A 21,677-nucleotide genomic window follows, 5' to 3' on the forward strand; every position below is an offset into this window, starting at 1 on the left:
GTTCATAATTTTTTTGTTCAAAGCTTAGTCTGGTTTCACCCATTATTTCAAATCAGTTAAACCTAAAAAAGAGTGAAAATTAAGTGAGGTATTACCTGTTAAAGTGTGTATACATTTTAGGGGGAGGGTACACTGTGTCCCTAAAAAATATGTACACATGTTGAGTAATTATAAAGGCAGTGTTTGTACTTCAACTGCATTTTCAAACTTCCATGGCATTTTCGGATGAATTTCCTTTGTTCAAAGCTTAGTCTTGCTGAAAAGAAACATCAATTGAGCTATCAGCTGTTAAAGTGTGTATGTATGTTTTTGGGACACCCTGTATTATTATTGCTCTTGTGTTAGCCACTGATTTATCTTCAAAGTGTGCTTATATATTACTCTCCTATGCTCTTCTCCTTCATCAGTCCTAAAGGAATGGTAGTTTCACTAACTTCAACAGAGTGTAAAGATCGAGTTATTCTACATTTACCAAGCAAGCACTGTGTATACACAGTCACAGAAACCCAGCGGTCAAACCTGCACTTGGAAAGGAAAGTGAACTGATATTCGATGCAGCTAAAGAAATTCAATTCTGGGAAATATAACTTCTACTGAATAAACCCAACAGATAACTAATAATTTACACCAAACCTTAAAGAACTGGACGCTGATTAGCAAATGTGTGCATTTGTGAATTTCAACTGGCCTTGAAAATTAAACTGATCACAGATGGAGCAGCAGTCTCTGAAATTTACTGCCTGTGGTGCCTTCTTTAAAGAACAACTACATTTTACATGGATGCTCCACTTCAGAACAATTTAGGGATATATGAATTTACACAGAAGCTAAATAAGTAATTACTCTTAATGCCACAAAAATGATTAAAAGGAAGAGTGCTTTAAAATGATTCAGCTACTTTTAATGGGTTTATAAATTTTTATAATTAAACATTAAAAAATGGCTACCAGAATTATACTTAGAAAAAGATGAAACTCATACAGTTTTTCTGTAGTACATTGCACAGAGCACTGGTAATATAAGATATTCAGTTACTACTTACTGCACAAGGATGCAATATGGTGTAACCAAGAGTACTCTTACTTTGAGTTCAATTCTGGCACTAACACTCACTAGGATGAATAATCTTAACAAATTAATATCACTTATTTTTGCTCACCTATAATAGTCATTGTAAGTACTTGTGCACTGAAGAAAAGCTGTACATAAATTTTAAAAGTACTCACAAATTAGCCTGGCCGCCATGGCTCAGTGGTTGAGCATTAACCTATGAGCCAGGAGGTCATGGTTCGATTCCCAGTCAGGGCATATGCACAGGTTGTGGGCTTGATCCCCAGGGTGAGGCATGCAGGAGGCAGCCGATCAATGATTCTCTCATTATTTATCTCTCCCTCTCCCTTCCTCTCTGAAATTATATATATATATATATATATATATATATATATATATATATATAAATATATATATATATAAATATATATATATATATATAATAAAAGTACTCACAAATTATTCTGATAGAGGCAGACATTCTATGTAGAAAACAATAGACCACTGATAACCACATGGGGTCCTCAAAAGGATAAATACCATTAGATAAGCAATAGCAGACAGAATTTTTTTTCAAAGCAATTTTCCACTAAGAAAATCCAGATAGTAAGAATTTATGTCTTTTATTTTGATTCCATGTAACCCTAAAGAAACTCCAACCTTCTGTTGTTCCACTATTTGAATGGCACTTTTCCTGGCACTTAAACAAGCCCTCAAATGGTTTGGCAGCCCTCAAATGGTTTGGTTTCTCTGTTTGCCTTAACCTAGAAAGAAAAGCCACCCATCTCCTTAAACCTCTTCAGGATAAACCCAGTCATGCCCATTAAAACCCAAAAGATCACATCCAACCCAACTTAAGTACAAGTTTACACCAAGGGAAGAAAAACCATTTTGGTTTATTGACTTCATATTACCAGAGTTTCCTTAAGTACTAGCTACTGCAAATTCTATTTATCCTTGAGTCAGATATTTCCACTTTCAACTCATCTTCCATGAAGAGATACATTAGCTAGCACTTTCTTTCCTATTAGGATTAGGTAAATTAATTACAATTTCAAAAAAAAATTTGAGATAATACTCAAAATCCCCCCCCCAAAAAAAAATACACACACAAAACTTTATTATAAATAGTGGTCATGGGATATGTAAGTGTGGTAAAATATTCTCTCAGAATTTTGCTACCATCAAGAAAATTGCAACACTCACATTCCCACTCTGGTAACCATTTGTCAGACCTCTACACACATTTCCAGTAATCTTGGATTATGTAAATCTAAAGTATGAACAGGAAACAAATGGGTAAATCTTGAGATTTCTGGATTTCTACTCCAATATGCTCAATAAGTGGTGATGTTTAGTGACTAGAAATATATCTTTTCTAAAAGGTATCTTGAGATCATGGGCACACTCCTAGAACAACTCAGTTTACAATAATCTAAGGGAATGCCTCCCTGAAGATCAGGAGACTGACCTTCCTACCTAGAGGCCTGATGCATGAAATTCATGCATGGGTAGGGTCCCTAGGCCTGGCCGGTGAACAGGCCCGATCTGCAGGGCGACCAGCAGGGCGATTGGGGAGGGCCCCCGCTGACACCCGCCCTGGCTGGCCTGGGGCCTGCAGGCTGGAGGAAGCTCCTGCATTGAGTGTCTGCACCCTGGTGGTCAGTGTGCATCATAGCAACCGGTCATTCCACCAATCATTCTGTTGTTTGGCCAATTTGCATATTAGGTTTTTATTATATAGGACTAGAGGCCTGGTGCATGAAATTCGTGCATGGGGGGTGGGGGGTGTCCCTCAGCCCAACCTGTACTTTCTCCAATCCAGACCCCTCAGGGGATGTCCAACTTCCGGGCCTAAACTGGCAGTCAGACATACCTCTCACAATCAGAGACCACTGGCTCCTAACTGCTCACCTGCCTGCCTGCCTGATCACCCCCCTGCCAGCCTGATCACCTCTAACCACCTCTGCCTGCCGGCCTGGTCACCCCCAACTGCCCCCCTTGCCAACCTGGTCACCCCCAACTGCCCACTCTGCCGGCCTGGTTGCCCCCAATGCCCCTCCCCCGGCTGGCCTGGTTGCCCCTAACTGCCTCCCCCGCCAGCATGGTTGCCCCTTACAGCCCCCCTGCCAGACTGGTTGTCCCCAACACCTCCCCTCTGCCAGCCTGGTTGCCCCTAACTGCCCCCCTCCAGCTTGGTCACCCCTTACTATCCCTCCTGCAGGCCTGGTCGCCCCCAACTGTCCCCCTGCCAGCCTGGTCACCCCTTACTACCCCCCTCTGCCAGCCTAGTCACCCTTAACTGCACCCCCCTGCCAACCTGGTTGCCTCCAAAGGTCCCCCCGCACCAGCCTGGTCGCCTCCAAAGGCCCCTCCTGCCAACCTGGTAGCTCCAAACTGCCCCCCCTGCTGGCCTGGTCACCCGCAACTGCCCCCCCCCCCCACCAGCTTGGTCGCCCCTCACAGCCTACCCCTGCCGGCCTGGTTGTCCCACACAGCCTGCTGCTCAGTTGCTTCATCATCCCTCACTGTCCCCCACAGCCAGCCTGGTCACCCCACACAGCCTGCTGTTCAGTCATTTGGTCATCCCTCACTAAGCCCCCTGCAGGCCTTGTCACCCCACTCAGCCTGTTCAGTTGCGATGGCCCCTGGCTCTTTATATATATAGATTATAATGCAAATAGGCTTACATTAAAATCAGACTTCCTCTACTACAAATAGAGTCTATGCAGAAGAAAGAAATAACCCAAAAATAAATTGGAAGATGTCTCAAAGTATACCCAAAAAACTCCTATGCAAACAACAGGGAGTTGGGCATTGATCTTAAGAACCAATTCTCCCAATAACCACTGTGACTCTCTATGTAGTTCATTAAATGGGGATATTTTATTTTTTTGAAAAAAAAATCTGTATTACTTTAGTGGTATTTAAGTTAAATAGTTCTCTATTCCCAAAAAAGCTGGAAACTCAGCTGGTGCTATGGGAAGAAAGAAGCAAAAACTGAAGCTTAGTGGTAAACTCCATAAGGAGGAAACTGAGATGTCTTCAATACTACAAAATTTAACAGAGTGCATAAAGTAGCAACTTGATTGTTTTGGATTTTGCCTGGTGTTTAAAGAGTGTTTCGGAGAAGAAAAACAACTTTACAGATCAAAATTCAAATATTGTTTACTTATACACTAAAAACCTTGGGCTAGTTATGTAATGTCTTTGAGCTTCTGGTTCCTCTTCTATAAAATGAGGTAAATATTGTGAATTAAATTAGGTAAGTGAAGGGCCAAAGAAAATATCTGTCATTCAATAAGAGGAAGTTCAGTAAATGGAGCCTATTATATCGGCATCATCAGAGATAATGAATTCTTACAATTAGTTATTTCATATTAAGTGTTTCTACTAGTCAGGTTCCACTAAGTCACTGATTATCACAGATCCAGTCACTTTTGTAGCATAAAATCTGTACTGGAATATGCAATCTCTACTTCCTCTTATGAATGTCTGGAAATGTTTCCTGGAAAGGAACTGCAACATAATCAACAGGTCACTACATTTCTCTAACTCTTCTAACCTTTTATGTCCAACTGAGGGTGAACAAGCTTCATATAGACGTGGGCCTGAGTGAAAGGGAAATAAGTTTGTCTAAATTGTTTAATAAGCTCCACCACTCCGAACTTCTTTCAGTTGAATGTCCAGGATTAGAAAGCAAAGTACAATTCTATGTGAAAGTCATGTAATTATAGTTTATGAAGACAGAAGAAACATCAAAGTGTCACCATCAAGAAAGACAGGAGGGTAGAATATTGAGTCGAAGTATAGCCAATCAAAATCTAAACAACATAGTAATAAGAAGATTTAAAATATTGCATGCCCAAAACTAAACAATTTTCCTGTTATTTGAGTCACTCTAGTAAAAGCTTTTTGTCAAATCCACCTGTAAGAAAGGTGGATATTTCTTTTCTAAATTATAGAAATGTTATAGCTTTAACGTTGCATGTAAGGAACAAACAAGTTGAAGTACAAAGAACCCTGTTTTAATCCCAGATACCTGTCAGAATTTTAGTTCTGGCTGTCAGCAGCAGCTCACCAAGTGACCTTTAACAAGTCACTTTCCAAATCAGTAACTCAACCTATAAAGAAATAGTCCAAATTTGCTTTAAAGAACACATCCAACTCAAATATAAAGTTGTATGAAATATAGCTGAGTATATCTCTTTGATAGAAGCATGTCATCTAAAATGTGATAGTCACAGCCTATATGAAAAACTATCCATATAGGATGACTGTTGTGTTAACTTTCTCTGGCACCAAATATTGCTTTCTTCATTGTTGCTGTTGATTTTACTATTTATAACACACAAAAAAAATGGTTAACATCTGCTTTTATCCATCTGTCAGTAGCTTTAACCCTCATAAATCTTAAAATAGCTTTTCATTTAATCTGATGTTTTATAAAAAGGTAGACTTTTCCTGTTTTCAGCTAGAAGTTCTCACAGAGCGTTCAGTATCAGAGTAAAAGGAGACCATGTTATCAGTCACTTACTGTCTAGTGAATATAAATGTAGCCTGTGCCATTTACTAAAAGGTTTACCTGAGGTCAGATGACGAGAGTACAACCTGGGAAGGTAAACACCTTCTATATTCAGAAAGTTTCCTGAAGATTGCCAAATTATTTATGTTTAACTGGAATGTGTTCTAAATGCCTCGGGTGTATGTACTACTATTGAAACTGGCTTCAGTACATCCTACAGTATACTTGGTTTTCATGCGAGTCTCCTGCAGAGGAAGTGAAAGAAAATCAGGAGCAGCCTGCATCGAAACAGGAAGACAAGCTGACCAAATACCTTTCTGCTCTAGAGGATTCATTTGCCTCATTTTTTTTTAACGAGTCAAAATTATTTTGATGATTTTTAATAACTGCTATAATATCTACTAAGAAGCACATATTTTTTGTAGTGCTGTATGTTTTTAAATCAGTGTTAACTTCTAATGCACTATGTGAAGCTACCAGTAAAAGAGGCTAGTTTGCCCTAATTTAGGAAGCTATTCTAAAATAAGTACAAATTAAAATATATCCATCTGCAAAGCAAAAACCTTTGAGCTCATGCTTTCCAATCCTCTTTTGATCATAAACCATTCCAAGTTTTCAATCTGTATATTCATCATTTTAGTTTCCAACTCAAAACTTTCTGATTCTTCACAATTAGTACTCCTCATAATCAAGAACTTAAAAAATACATGTTATGTTTGATCTGTTTAGTTAAAACTTTGTAAGAACCTTGCCCCTTAATCCAAAATAAACAAAACAAACAAACAAACAAACCTAAAGAAGAAAAATCCTATATAATAAAAGGCTAATATGCAAATTGACCAAACAGCCAAACGACTGGTCGCTATGACATGCACTGACCACTAGGGGGAAGATGCTCAACGCAGGAGATTCCCCCTGGTGGTCAGTGTGCTCCCACAGGGGAGTGCAGCTCAACCAGAAGCCAGGCTCATGGCAGGCAATTGCAGCGATGGTGGCGAGAGCCTCTCCTGCCTCTGTAGTAGCACGAAAGATGTCCGACTGCCAGCTTTGGCCCACTCCCCATAGGGCGGGCCTAAGCCAGCAGTCAGACATCCCCCGAGGTCTACTGGACTGCAAGAGGGTGCAGGCCGGGCTGAGGACCCCCCTCCCCCAGTGCACAAATTTCATGCACCAGGCCTCTAGTAGTAAACATAAAAAATTCTAAATGGATCACAACACCATCAGAGAAAATAACCACATCCTCCAGGAACAGTGACAAAATGACACCATATCACTTTCTTTGGAAATGTCCACACATTAATAGGGTTTTACATAATTAAAGTAGATCCATAAATAGTTAAGATCATTGTCTCCAAAGGAGACTACTATGCATTTAAGTCCTGAGTCAAGCTTAATACCAATAAACCTCTTACAGGAATTAGAGAAATAGGAAAAACTCATACGAGAAAAAGTAAGTGACTTCCTAGTCCTCTGTTCCTACCCTAGTGAATTTATGCAAATGATCATAGCTTTTATTCTGGTATCCCATGTTCAGTTAGCTCAGGTCAGTCGGCCTACTGAGCACAAGCTGTCAAATAGTCTGACAAGTTTTCTGGAGTACCTGCTATGTGTAAGGATCCCCAAGAAATACTGAGATCAGTCTCTTGAGAGAGAGATAGTAGACCAATACAGAGACTAACGTGTTACTTAATGAAGTACTTCAAAGTGGATTGAAGGCACACATAGGAAAGAAGCAGGGTAGACTTAACAGAGAATCAGCATTTGAACTAGATGAGGGAAGGGTGGTATGGGCACAGGTAGCCTATATTTGGCTAGTGTAGACAGAAATTCCAGGCAGAGAATGAGGAGTCACAGGAACAATGGTCTGGAAGAAGGAAAAGTAGGAATATTACAGGGCAACTTGAACAGTGATAACAAAAGAGACTGAATGTATAGCACAGTGTTTTACAAAATGTTTTGATATCCATTTCTTGAGTTAACTCTCATGACAAGCTCTTGTATTAGGCATAGTAAATATTATCTCCAATAAACAGATAAAGAAACTGAAGCTCAGAAATATTTAGTGTTTTCTGTGGGTCCTTAAACCTAGTAAGTGGTAAAAAGGAGATGTGTAAAACCAGGTTTCACAAGTCTAGGTTCAAGTTTTTCCCCTTACAAAGAGGTTAGACTGCTGAAGTTCAATTTTATACTCCAGGGGTCCTCAAACTTTTTAAACAGGGGGCCAGTTCACTGTCCCTCAGACCGTTGGAGGGCCGGACTATAGTTTTAAAAAAAAAACTATTAATTCCTATGCACACTGCACATATCTTATTTTGAAGTAAAAAAACAAAACGGGCCGAAACCGGTTTGGCTCAGTGGATAGAGCGTCAGCCTGCGAACTGAGGGGTCCCGGGTTCGATTCTGGTCAAGGGCATGTACCTGGGTTGCGGGCACATCCCCAGTAGGGGATGTGCAGGAGGTGGCTGATCGATGTTCCTCTCTCATCGATGTTTCTAACTCTCTATCTCTCTCCCTTCCTCTCTGTAAAAAATCAATAAAATATATTTAAAAAAAAAAAAAAAAAAAAACACAAAACGGGAACAAATACAATATTTGTATTTGCAGCTGGCCCGCAGGCCATAGTTTGAGGACCCCTGTTATACTCCAAGCTTGGTTTCAACTTAGATATACTCTTTAATGTATCAGTAAACTAGAGCAAATATTATAAAATTCTAGAAGGAACTCAATTACTGAAAAAGATGCATAGGAGACCAAAAAAGAGATGCACAGCAGAATATACAGGGGAAAAGGTAGCCTCTTTTTCTATTTAAAATAGCAAAGAAAATGGCAGTTATATTCCACACTGCCAAGTAAGTAGGAATCAAAAGTACATGAATTTCTTACCTCCTTTCAATTGCACAAATCCTTTCAACATCTGCTCCCCACATTTAGAGAGAATACATGAGGAGAAACCATAAATAGGGATCAAAAAGAAAACAAAATAAAAATAGAATTCTGATACCCAGACATAAATAGCTAAATAAAACCCTAGTGTCTGTTACACATTCTGCAAGACAGATATCATGTTTCATTTAGTTATCAATTATTAAATAGAAAGTAAATTAAGAACCTCAAGACAGTCTATGGGAGACAGGTGTCCTTTAGGTTCTAAGTGCCAATGAAAATTTTACATTACATATCCAGAAAGGTTTTATAACAAAGACCCTACTCAGTCATCATATCCAACTGCCCTTAGTATTTCAGCAATGTCTCCTTCAGCTCTATGGTCATCGGTATACACCTATTCTGGTGAAATTATTAGAATTACACCCTTTTCACTCACACAGTGTTCGAGTTTGACCCACAAATTATTTAATAAATCTGCCACTAAGCCTCAGTGGTTAGCCTACTTTGGGAGCTTGAGAGCCTTTGAAACGAAGTTTTTGGAATTCAGAGATGTTAAAAGCCTGATAAAATGGATTCTATCAATAGCTCCCTAACCCTCTTCTAAATCCCCAGTCTGTCTCCTCCAACATACACAGGGCCAAAATTATCTCTCAAAGATAACTTTGTGGAGCTTTAATGGGGTAACCATACAAAGAAAAGACAAGAAATGCTTTGTGGGTACACTAAAGCCTAATTTGAAATAATGAGGTCTGACCATGGAAACCTGGGAAAACAATAGAAGCAGACATGTCAAGTCAGACTCCAGCAATCACTGACAGGATAAGAAACAGTCTGTAGACAAAGCCTGAAAGTGATTTGTAATTGCAGACATTGGCGTGAACAGTCCTTTCCAAAAAAGCTGTTGGCCCACATGTTAGGCCAAACTCACGATGTACAGATGGGAGGATGGAGATATTAATCAAGTTCCTTCTTTCTCTTTCTCTACTGCAGGTTTCCCATCTAGACAATGATTTTCTGACAGTATTTGCCAACCCTAACAGTCTATATTTTATAGAACCTCATAATATGAAAAAGAAAGCTAGCATTTTAAAATATTTAGTGAGAAGGTGCTACTCAAAAGTTAATGAATAAAACACTTAAAAATCATGGACTCCTCTATAGAGTCAATAAAGAAAACAAAATTTGTTGATGATGAGGGAATGAAGAAGAAAAGATCTCCTTTTAAGTCATTCACGGTTTTTACCACATGTAGTTAAAAGTCCTAGAGTCAAGTTAATGGAAAGTGACTCAGCCTTTATGACTCATTAGAAAAATAAAAACCAAAAATGCCCAGTGGAGACTCCCCTGGTATTTGGTCACTGAGGAACTGTATTAGGACTGAACTGAGCAGTACACACAAGCCTCCAAAGTCTGGTGGTAAATAAGCCTAGTTCCTTCTGATACAAGTTTCCAAGAAGATGAAGTGACACCTCATTCACGCAAATGTCAAGAACACATTCCGAAGAGAGTTGGTAATAACTAACTAATAATAATAACTAAAAATCATAAGCAAACTTTTTAAAAAAACTGAATCTGTTTACTCATGCACATCACTCATCAAACTCCACAGTGTGGCACACTTTTCTTTACATAAGATTTCTACTCAGTTAATCAATTTTGAAGGCTCTAGAAATATATATAGAGAGTATAAATTTCTTCTTCTTAAATAAATGCCTATACTTTTATAAGTCACTACAAAAATAAAATATACTATCATAAAAGTTCTATCAACAGTGGTCCCCACCAGCACTACTCTATTAAATAAAACATATAACTGATGCTCACACAGTGATAACTGAAATATCAAAAAAAAGATTAAATGAGGAAGGTTTTTTTTTTATTTCATTGAAAATGGTTTAAAAGAAAACATATTTTGCACAGACAGTGTTGCTCAATGGTTAAATGTCAACCTATGAACCAGGAGGACAAAGTTCAATTCCTGGTCAGGGCACATGCCCTGCTTATGGGCTCCATCCCTAGTGGGGGGCGTGCAGGAGGCAGCCAATTGATGTTTCTATCTTTCATCCTCTCCCTTCCTCCCTCCAAAATCAATAAAAACATATTTTAAAAAGAAAAAAACCATATTTTTCTATAAAGTACCAGATTGTAAAAATTTAATGTTTGCTAGTCACAGGGTCTCTGCCACAATTACTCATCCAGTCTTTGTAGCATGAAAGCAGCCATAAACAGTATGGACACAAATGACCAAGGACATATTCCAATAAAACTTTACTTGTAGGCACTGAAATTTCATATCATTTTCACATGTCACAAAACATTATTCTTCCTCTTTTCAATCATTAAAAAAAGTAAAGACTATTCTCAGCTCACCTGCCTACTTTACAAAAACAAGCAGTGGGTGAGCTGAATTGGAACAAGGGCCATAATTTGCAGATCCCTATTTTAGAGGAACAGTTTTCAACTACTAGAGGGGAAAAATGTCACCCTTTTTTTTTAAACATTGCCACTGTAAAATGTTAATTTAAAGAAAAAGACCCCAACAATACAAAATGTGGGCAAGGATGCAGAGCAGCTGGAGCTCACATACATTGCTGGTGAGAATGCAAAACGGTACAGCCACTTTGAAAAACAGTCTGGCAGATTCTTTTTTTATTTTTATTTATCTTTATTGTTGAAAGTATTACAGATGTCCCCTTTGTTTTGTTTTGTTTTCCCCCCATTGACTCTCTTCCCCCCAAGACCTTTACCACACTATTGTCTATGTTCATAAATTACCTGGATAATCTCCCTTCCTACCCCCTACCTTCCACTCCCCCACCCCTGTCCCATTCCAGTCTTCCCTCTGGAATTTGAGCTAAATATACACTCACCCCTATATCCATTAATCCCACCCCAGGTGCTTACCCAAGAGAAATGAAAACTATGTTCTCGAAACAAACACAAAACCGTATGCAAATGTTTACATCAACTTTATAACCACCAAAATGTGCAACCAACCACTGAATGGATAAGCAAATTGGCAAACTGTGGTGCATACACTCAGCAATAAAAAGCAACAAAATTACTAATACAACATAGTATCAGATATATCGCACTAAGTGAAAGGAGCCAAACTCAAAAAGCTACTTTTGTATGATCCCATTTACTAGTGTATGATATTTTTGCACAGGCAAAACTATAGAGCAGAAAACAAATTAGTGGCTGGCAGAGGTGGCGGGGGGAGTTTGGGGGCTATGTAACTGTTCTATATATTGACTGTTGTGGTGGTTACAAGACTATTCATTTGTCAACCCCGAAACGATATACTAAGAAGGATGTATTTTTATTGTATGTAAATTATACCTCAATGAATTTGAGTAAAAAAAAAAAAAAAAGAAAAGAAAACAACATTGATTTATAAATAATACTGGTTATACAGTGGTTCTAGTTTATAAGAAAGTTTTCAGTTTTTATGAGTGTACAGTTACCAACTAACTGTAATATGCATACCTACATACCATAATGTGTGTATATGTGTGTTTTTTAATGGAAACTAACATTTACTTCGTACCTACAATGTGCCAGACACTGGAATACTTATAAATCTCCCAATTTCCATTTAAAAAATATAGAAAATTAAGGTTCACAGTAGTTAATAACTTACCTAAAGTCACACAGCTAATAAGTGTGTGACTGAGCAGTAATGTTTATCAAGTCCTCTTGACTCAAAATGCTCCCTTAAAATGAGTTTACTTTGAAATTAGCCCGCATCCTTGCCAGTTATCTGTTGTGTAACAACCACCCCCCCCAAAAAAATATTAGTAGTTTAAAATAGTTTATGATGAACCCTCATGGTTCTGTGGGTCAACTAGGCGTAGCTGGGTGGTCCTCACACGGGGTCTCACATGTGGACACTGGAACATGGCAGCTGAGGCCGCAGTCACCTAGAGGCTCACATTGCATGTATTGTTAACAGGTGGCACTGGCTGTAGGCAGAGCTCAGCGGGGCTGTCACCCACAGCACGTTCATGTGGGCTCTCCCAGGGGTTCTGGCTTCCCCTCGCATGGCAGCTGGATTCCACAGGGGCACGAGCCAAGAACAAGTGTTCTAGGAGGCCCAGACTGGAACCACAGGCTCCTGGTGACTGAGCCTCAGAAGTCATGCTGCATCACTCCCACTTCGTCCTACTGGTCAAAAACAGGTTTCAGAACCAGCCCATGTTCAAGGAGAGGGGCTACACAAAGGTGTGCACACTGGGATGCATGGCTCATTCAGATGTCATCTCTGACCACCAACTCCACCCCACAGTGCATTATGGATTATTTTAAATTTCTTCCTTGTACTACTCTAAATTTTCTATAATATATGTATTATTTTGTAATAACAGAAATAAATTATTTAAAACTTAAGTTTGTGGATTTTTCCAATTTATTTAAACTAAAAAAAAATAGATCACCCATTTTTCACATCTCTGGCAACCACCAATCTGTTCTCTGTATCAATGAGTATGATTATGTATATGTGTGTGTGTGTGTGTGTGTGTGTGTGTTAGATTCAACGTATAATAAAGATCATACGTTGTCTTTCTCTGTCTTAGTTCACTTACCATAATGCCCTCAAGGTCCATCCATGTTATTGCAAATTTTGATGTGTGTTTTTTAAATAAAATTAAGGCAATAATAGTTCTTTTGTGTGTGTGTGTTTGTCATGTCCTTTCAAAAGTAATATCAAGAAACCCATTTATAATGGTTTCTAAATTCAAACATCTGGGAATAAATGGTCTAAACACTCCCCAAGGTCCTTCTGAATATAAAAACCAATTATCCTTTATAGGTCTTACCCAAGATCTAGGATATCCTAATTTTACAGTTTGAAGCACAGGGCATCTCTAAATGGGTTATCAGTTAAAAACATTAATCCCAAAGCCCTTCCATTGGCTACTTCTGAAATTGCAAATATGTGTGTTATAAGGTTTGTTTACCCCCTATAAGGCATGGTAGTTCATTTTAAAATACGCTCCTGTACTTAGAGAAGTAGAATGTCAGGCAGAGTTTACTTAAGTTTTGTGGTATCTCTGTTTTCTTCATGAACAAGAGTATCATACTGCTTTTTGTTACTGAGGCAAAATTCATTTATCTCAATAAAAACTCCTATGATTTTACTGAGATAAGAACTGAGGAAAAACCACAGCCTATGACTCTTTGATTTGACTCCCCTAATATATTTCATCTTAAAGTGTCCATACCCTTAAACACTAGTCCCTTCAAGCTGAGTGTGCCAGAGAAGAAATGCATTTTGTAGAAAAAACACTGAGGCTGGAGTGTAAACCCCTGTAATCGCCCCCTCCCACCACCCAGAAATTCATTTGCTGAATCAAAATAAAACATAAAGTTTTTAATTAAAAATATAAAACCTATCTTAACTCATTAACCTTCGTATCAAACATTATCCCTAAAATAACTTCAGAAATTCATTATTTTCATTCTGCCGTTTTAAACATAAGAAACACGTCTGGAATGGTTCGTCTTTATCTACAGAATAATTTAAAAGAAAGAGAAGAGACAGGGAGAAAGTGAGAAAGGAGGTTGAAAGTGAGAAAGGACAGAGAAAGTGGAAAAGGAAAGAGGTGGGAAGAATGAACTGTTGTGAATATTCAGTCTTAAACTTTTCTAAGTCTAGGCCCCAATGTTCCAATTCCTAGCTCATTAGTCTTTGTGGTTTGGTACAACTCACTTCTCCAACCTGACCTCAGATTTTCATCTGGAAAATGAGGAGGTTGGCCTAGATAAGTGGATTTTAATGCTTTCCACTCTGAGATCTTTTCTAAAAATATCAATTAACTTTACAGTTTCCCACAACTGAGAAAATGTCCTTTAAATACCTGTTAGTTAAAACAAACAAACAGCCTGGCCAGTGTGGCCCAGTGGTAGAGCATCAACCTATGAACCAGGAGGTCACAGTTCGATTCCCAGTCCGGGCACATGCCCAGGTTGCAGGCTCGATCCCCAGTGTAGGGCATGCAGGAGGCAGCCAATCAATGATTCTCTCTCCTCATTGATGTTCCTATCTCTCTCTCCCTCTCCTCTCCTCTCTGAAATAAATTTAAAATTATATATATATATATATATATATATATATATATATATATATTTAAAAACAAATGAAAACAAAAAAAAAACAAAATGTTTAAAGGTTTCAGAAATGCTTATTTAAAGAATTTTTATTTTGCAAATAACAGCTATATCCATTTAAAAAAAAAAAAAATCACTGATTTAGCCCTAGCCACTCCGGCTCAGTGGATAGAGCCTGCAGACCAAAGGGTCCTGGGTTCAATTCCGGTCAAGGGCATGTACCTGGGTTGCAGGCTCCTCCCTGACCCAGGCCATGGTCAGGGCTCATCCAGGAGGCAACCAATTGATGTGTTTCTCTCACATCAGATATTTCTCTGTCTTTCCCTCTCTCTTCCACTCTTTCTAAAAAACAATGGAAAAATATCCTTGGGTGAGGATAAAAAAATTTTTAAAAATCACTGACTCATGTAATAAAGTAATGCATACCTACATATAGCGAGTAAGCTGAACAATTTTTTTCCCCTTACGTGAGAGGCATTTTGGATCCACATACTCATTTACAGGGTTCTTTATATCTCCTTGAATTCTCTATGACTGCCTCTCCCCCACAGTGAAGATCATGTCCATGCACCACGGGGCCTTTTTTACTGTGAAAGTACCTTCTCTCAATAGATGGCACATGACACATAAACTGTTTTTTTAAATATGTATCTAAGATTCTTTCTAGTTGCTAAATTGTGTAATGTTGCTTTACCCTTAAGGAAATAAAGAAAACCTAAAACTCAAATAAAAATCAAAACCACAAACAATATTTTAAAAATGTTCTTACTAAAATTTTGTCCTTAATAATGACTACTTTTAAGGCCAGAAGGAAGAACATGGAATTACTTTTTCTTTTCTTTTTTTTTTTTTTTACTTTCTGTTATACCTATCTATATCGGATGAACTCTATTTATAATATGCACCTATGAGAAAATAAACATAAAAAAATTAAAAGTTTTTATAAATGTAATACTGCTTTATATGTGATAACCATGATTAAAAGGCATTATCTCTGCCCTTCAAGAGCTTACACTCTGAGTAGGAATATGAAATAATTTTGCCAAAGATAAAATGCCTGAACTAACAGAGAACATCTATTAATGTATTCATTCACTCATACATTCAAATATTTGATGAATATTTGCTAGCTGATACCTGGAGCCAGATGGTAATAAAAAAGCTAAGACACAAACTTCCAACTCAAGGAGATCCAGCCATGTTCTTATTAAGAAAACAACAACCAGCCCTGGCCGGTGTGCTCAGTGATTAGAGTGTCGGCCTGACAATGAAGAGTCCTGGGTTCGATTCCAAGTCAAGGGCACATACCTGAGTTTGAGGTTCCACCTGGCCCCAATCAGGCAGGCACCTGCAGGGGGCAACCAACTGATGTGTCTCTCTCACATAGATGTTTCTTTCCCTCTCTTCCTCCCTCCCTCCCTCCCTTCCATCCTCTCTAAAAATCAATTTGGGAAGGGAGGGAATAAAATCTGCTGTAGAATTCTGAAGAAAAGAAAAAGGGAGTTTGCCCTGGAGCCAGATAATGTACATCTCACAGACTACCATCACATTCAATGCCTAGTGTGCTGTGATAAGCTTTAGATCCTCTGGGACTACTTGGTTAACTTATTGCACCAGATATGATTTTGTAACTTTCCCCTTAAAGTTCTAGATTTATGCCATTAACTCAATTTGCCCCATTATGCAACTGGGGTGTCCTGAACCTAAAATGCATCGGTGCTTTCTAGGTGTATTTCTGAAAAGATATTAACCTTTATCTTTCACTAAAGAAAAAAAGGGTTTGCTCTCAGAATAGCTGGCTACCTTTACTTCAAGAAATAAGTCACTGCTAGGTGCATGGATTTCAGATGCTATGTGATTATGTACACATACACAGTTAACTTAGGAGATGGTGAAATCTTCCATCTGAAGAACAGTAAGAGTACAAAATACGTAATAAAATCCCTACTGCTGTAAGGAAAGAAAAATGAAGACACTGGGAGAGAATGGGAGGGTTAGAATTATAAGTGCTACATGGCTAAAAGTAGGAAAGAAAGCAAAGAATTAATAAAGTTTAAGGGGATCTAGAAATGGCTTTGAAGAACATGCTAATGCTCTTAAACCAAAAGATGGGGGAAAGACAAGATTACAACAATAAATAAACAATTCAACTTAAGTGGTGATATGGGAATAGAAGTGGAGAGAGAAAAAAGGAAAGTGGGTGTCCAGATTGTTGTTTCAGAAAAACAATTCAGCAAGGAAGCTAAAATTGACCACATATCTAAGCTTGTTAACTGATGAAAAGTGCTCATTTTTAGAAAAATATGTTCCCAGCTCTGATCTAAACTAAGAAACTTTCAGAATATTGTTGGAAACTGACTATACATTTGTCTAACATTCACACATTGCATGATGCATTTGAGTTATACGTATATCTACTGATAAAAAAAAAAATAGCTGGGTTTCAAATCTTGTTGCATTCAAATATTTTAGAAGAAATAAAGCATTATTAATAAACACTGGCAACAATATTTCTACAATAGAAAGTATGCAGATGTTCCAAATATGCTTTTAAACCAGGAATAATGATATGTGCTGACATTTAGTCAGACTTAATTCTTTTCACTTGCATATGAACTCCACTGTGTCCCTTTGTCTCCTATTTTAAGAGACTTCCCAAGATAAAAACATTGCCCTAATTTTTTTTAAGGTCTGTCCAAATGATGAATATCTTTGATTGCCTTAAAACCAAGTAAACAAGCTCTGGACTTTAACCTAGAAAAGAAAATTTTCAAATATTCCCTTCCCCTGATGTCAGTTGCTACCCATGACCTCTGTTGAGATGTTCACAACAAAGGTCACAGGGCCCCCCTTCCCCTCCTAAGGAAATAATGCAGTGGGAAAAGGGCAGACACCCACTGCATTATTATTCTCAATCTCTATTGTAATCAACCCCATGATCCCAAATTGCAATTGTATATAAACCTACTAAAGGTTTAGATGGGAAAAAGTGGAGGAGATAGGTTTTTAAAAATGGGGTTTAAAAATCTGTGCCAGCAAACTAAACTTCCTTTTCAAACTAAGTTGGAGTTTCAATATTAAGAACAGTCTCAATGTTTGTGTGTGTATTACCCAATCATAAAGCACAAGCTTCATTCTCTTTAATTAGGGTTCAAAGATATTGTTAGGGAGTAGTTGGGCCATAATTAAGAGTTATATTAGAGAAAGATACATTTTATTAGACTTGAATACTTCCCAGATCAAAAACTACATCACCATTAGGACATTGTTAGTATATAATACATAATTTCCTTTGATGATCTCTGAACCAGAAAAGTCAGATGCTTATAAAGACAATGATCTTCTCAACAATTTCTGGCCACCTTCAAAATCAACCAATATTTAATTTTAGCTTAATAAAAAAGCCACACTAAATTTCCTAACCACTTTACCATATTATGCAAACTGGGTTGACAAACACCATATTGTGTCTCTTGAAAGTCAATTCACATGTGTTAAATTCCAGAGGTTAGCAATAGAAAAACTTGCAATTTTAGATGGAAGTGTTTGTTGAATTCCTTGAGAATGAATATAGTAGAATAAATAATTCATGTCTTGGTTAGGAACCAGAAGATCTAAGAGTAATATAAATGCATACATATCAAGTGAGTGTCAAGTTCCTTCCAGGTCACTGACATGTAGTGTGTGTGTGTGTGTGTGGGGGGGGGGGGGGGGGGGGGCAGACAAAGTCACAGCACTGTATAATTAATACTTCACATGTTAAGGTTGTGTTGGAACTTCAGTTGGCATTCTACTCATCACCTGCCCTCAAGGAAGCACTGCACAATAAACAAGGGTCATTTTCCTTACAGCAATGACATAGGACACATACACACAAACAACTCAGACCCAAAAGGCTAAAGACAAGTGAAAATCTCCAAGACTTTCCAAGTGTAGATTTGCCTTTCCTAATCACTCAGGCTAGTCAATGCAGTGAAAACTACATTTACATGTGAATGCCATAATCTTCACCAAAGCCAGGCTGGGAACTAAAGGTTGAAAAATACTACTGTTAAGATTTCAGGCCTAAACTCTAATATCCTTCAGGAACAAGAAGACAGGCCCAGGCCCAGGCCCAGCCCCATTAAAAATCCCACTTAAACCAGCCGCTCGGTCTCCTCCTCGTGTTTGGATCTCTGGAAAACAAAACAGTCAAGCTTTCTTGGGATTTTGGAGTCTGACCCGAACACCCACAAGACCATGGGAGTCAAGTCAAGTTGGCAAAGAAACACGCAGTTTCAAGAAAGCAAAGGCTCTTCTTTTCAACTCCACGTTCCCAGGACACCTCAGGCCACAATGCTCCCTTGAAGTAAATGACAGCCACAACAAAGACAACCTTTGCAAACCCAGATAGCACGCTGGAACTTCTATGCTTCCAAGGGCCAAAGAACAGCCAAAAACCACGAAAGGTTAAGGTGACCCAGCACCCAAGATCTCCATTTTAAAAAAATCCTAGGTGTTGGGGCAGGTGATGAAAACAAGGGAAGTCAAAGGGCTACTTGCTGGTAGCCAGGCCAGACCAGTCCTAATCAAGCTTTATTTTCCTGCACATGAGTGTAGTGAGCCATTAAAAAAAAAATCAAGGTCACCAGTAGGTCCCCCGTTTCCCCTCGCTCAGTGCTTTTTGCCAGAAAATGCTTAGAGCAGCTCCCCATATGCCATGCCAAGGTGGGCAGTGCCAAGCCTAAACTTTTAAACCTTGGGGAAGGTGGGAAAGTCAGCCAGCTAGACGCTGGGCTAGAAAAAGTCAAGAGAAGGAGGGAAAAAGAGTCAAGTTTCAAAACAAAGGCTCCACTGAGAAATGAACGTCAACCCCTTCCCAAGTCCTAGCCTTCCAGCCCGCTAGGCTGGGCCTGGATTTTTAAAAGAACTCAAGACAAGTCGGAGAGACCCAGCTCCTGGCTACCCAGGAAAATATTGGCACAACCACTTGATGAGGGTGGTGCTCTCCACCCCGCCACCCCCATCTCCTCACACAGGAAAACAGCGAGGCTGAGAACCCAAGTGATCTGCCCCAGGTCCCACGGTGGAGCCTAAATTCAAGCCCCTTCCCGGCCGGGGCAGGCCTGCCCCAGGTGGGCGCCAGGCGAGGGCCTCGGGGGGGCCCCCAGGACGACGCCCCTGCCCGCGGGGAACCCTGGCGGCGGGAGGAGAGGGGCCCCGCGCTCGCTTCACGCCCCGGTCCCTACCTTCCTTGACTCCCGGCAGCTTGGACTGGTCGATGCTGACTTCAGCCATGTCGGGCCGGGGTCTCGGCGGCCCCTGGCCACCCGCTTCGCCGCCGCCGCCGGCCCCGAGCGCGGCCCCGCGCGCACCAGCAGCGCCCGACGCGGCGCAAAGTCCGGCCGGCAGCGCGCGCGGCCGGGGAGGAGGGCGAGGGCCGGGCGGGCGCTGGCGACAAAGGCGGAGAGAGACGGGCCCGGCGCCCCCGGCTGCCCCGCCGCAACCACCTGCTCCCACGCCCCCGGCCCGGATTGGCACTAAATCCCCGGCTCCCGGAAATGGACCCGGGCCGTCCAGTACGGCGGGAGAGAGGAGACAGAAAGGCGGGCGGGCGGGCCGGGGTGGGGAGGCGAGGGGAGGGGAGCTGCAGGTCTGAAACCGCAACGGCGAGTGGCTGGCGAGCGGAGCGCGGCTCCCGTGGCCGCCTCCCTGCTGTCTCCTTTGTGCCTTGTGACGCGTCTGAGGCCGGGGGGGAGGGGGGGGGCGGGGGGGGGGCCCCTGCGCCCCCCGTCCCCGGGCCCCGCCTCGCTCCCAACCGAGGGTCGTGTCTTTGGAGGGGGGGCTCCGTGTCCTGGAGGCCTCAGCAGAGGGCCACCCGGGTCACCAGAATAGAATCGTCACTGTCAGCGGTGTGGTCAGCATTCTGGGGCCATTTCCCCAGATGCTTCCTGTGTGCCTCTCTCCGCACCCTTGGCTTCCTGGGATTAGAGGGAAGATAATACACGTGCATTAAAAAAAAAAAAAAAAAATCTCTAATACAACTAGAGAGCAGCTGATAAAAATCTGGGCCAATTCACACCAGCTGGGGGAACTGAGTCATTCATTCATCAAAAACGCAGGAATGTCTACCCAATGTGAAGTTAGGCACGGGAGCTGATAAAACCATGTGTCAGAAACCTCTCCCGTGGCATGTCTCATTGTGACTTTTGTCTCCCGGAAATAGGCAACATCGCCTGTCTGCCATCTCCTGGCAACAGAATGTGCTCTCTCAATGGGAACCCGCCTCAGTGGTGGCTCCTCTCCCAAGCTTGCTTAATCTTAGAACCTCTAGCCTCCACCACTCTTCCTTCCTCTCCCACCCACACACTTGCAGCTAAAGATGGGTGTGTGCGACCAAGACAGGTCAAGCAGAATACCTCCCTATGTTTATTACATGAACTGGGACAGATAAGCATTCTCTTTCCTGTGGGGAAGGTTTGCGCTCACTGCTCACTAATAGGAAGTGAAGCTAAACTGAAGACAGTAATGAAGGTAAGAGAGAGATGAAGATCAGGACCTGTTCTATGATACCACAGTAGCAAGCCAGGAGGTCCCTGGAGCAGCTGGGGTTCCTGCAGTTCCTGGGTTCTGGAACCTACAATTTAAACTAGTAATTTTACTATCTTAAGAGGGTAAAAGTTGATTTTTCTGTCACTCACTTCAGAGTCCCAATATGAGAGGCCACATGGAAGAGATTTTATTTGGACCTGACATTGAAAAAATAAGCAGACCTTAAACTAGCAAAAATGTAGGAGAAGACTTTCTAAGCCAGAGGGTAGCAAACCATGGCCCACAGGTCAAATCCACCCCATTGGATTTGAATGATTGCTTGTCATGTGTTTAACTGGTCATATTTTAAGTGATTATATAGATACAACATAATATTTTCAACTTTGCCACTTAGGTCTCAAAGTCTACAGTATGTATTATTGGACCCTTTTCAGAAAAAGTTTAACAATCCCTGCACTACACAGAAAGAACACCCAGTAAAATGTGTTAATAGGAAAGAGGTAAGACTTTTAAAAGGTACTTTTATGGGGATATTTAAGCCCCCTGCCTTCTAGTGACTATTTTTTTAAACTTC

At 40.4% G+C, this 21,677-nt stretch overlaps 1 protein-coding gene across 4 annotated transcripts in view; it reads right to left on the minus strand.

The window, feature by feature from the left end:
• The window catches only part of CCDC50 (coiled-coil domain containing 50), an 85,105-nt gene extending 64,966 nt beyond the window's left edge, over window positions 1-20,139 (minus strand). Inside the window, exon 1 of one of the 4 annotated variants that reach the window (XM_070406572.1) lies at window positions 19,801-20,139. In XM_070406572.1, coding sequence (XP_070262673.1) covers window positions 19,801-19,849 — 49 coding nt within the window. In that variant the 5' untranslated portion in view covers window positions 19,850-20,139. The remainder of the gene's footprint in view (window positions 1-19,800) is intronic. The other 3 variants (XM_070406570.1, XM_070406571.1, XM_070406573.1) reach the window with 3 other exon arrangements.
• Between the last annotated feature and the right edge of the window lie 1,538 nt (window positions 20,140-21,677).

This window comes from Myotis yumanensis, unplaced genomic scaffold (genome assembly GCF_028538775.1).
Source record: "Myotis yumanensis isolate MYYU_CA2020_CCGP unplaced genomic scaffold, mMyoYum1.0.hap1 SCAF_2, whole genome shotgun sequence".
In the NCBI taxonomy this organism is placed as follows: Eukaryota; Metazoa; Chordata; class Mammalia; order Chiroptera; family Vespertilionidae; genus Myotis; species Myotis yumanensis.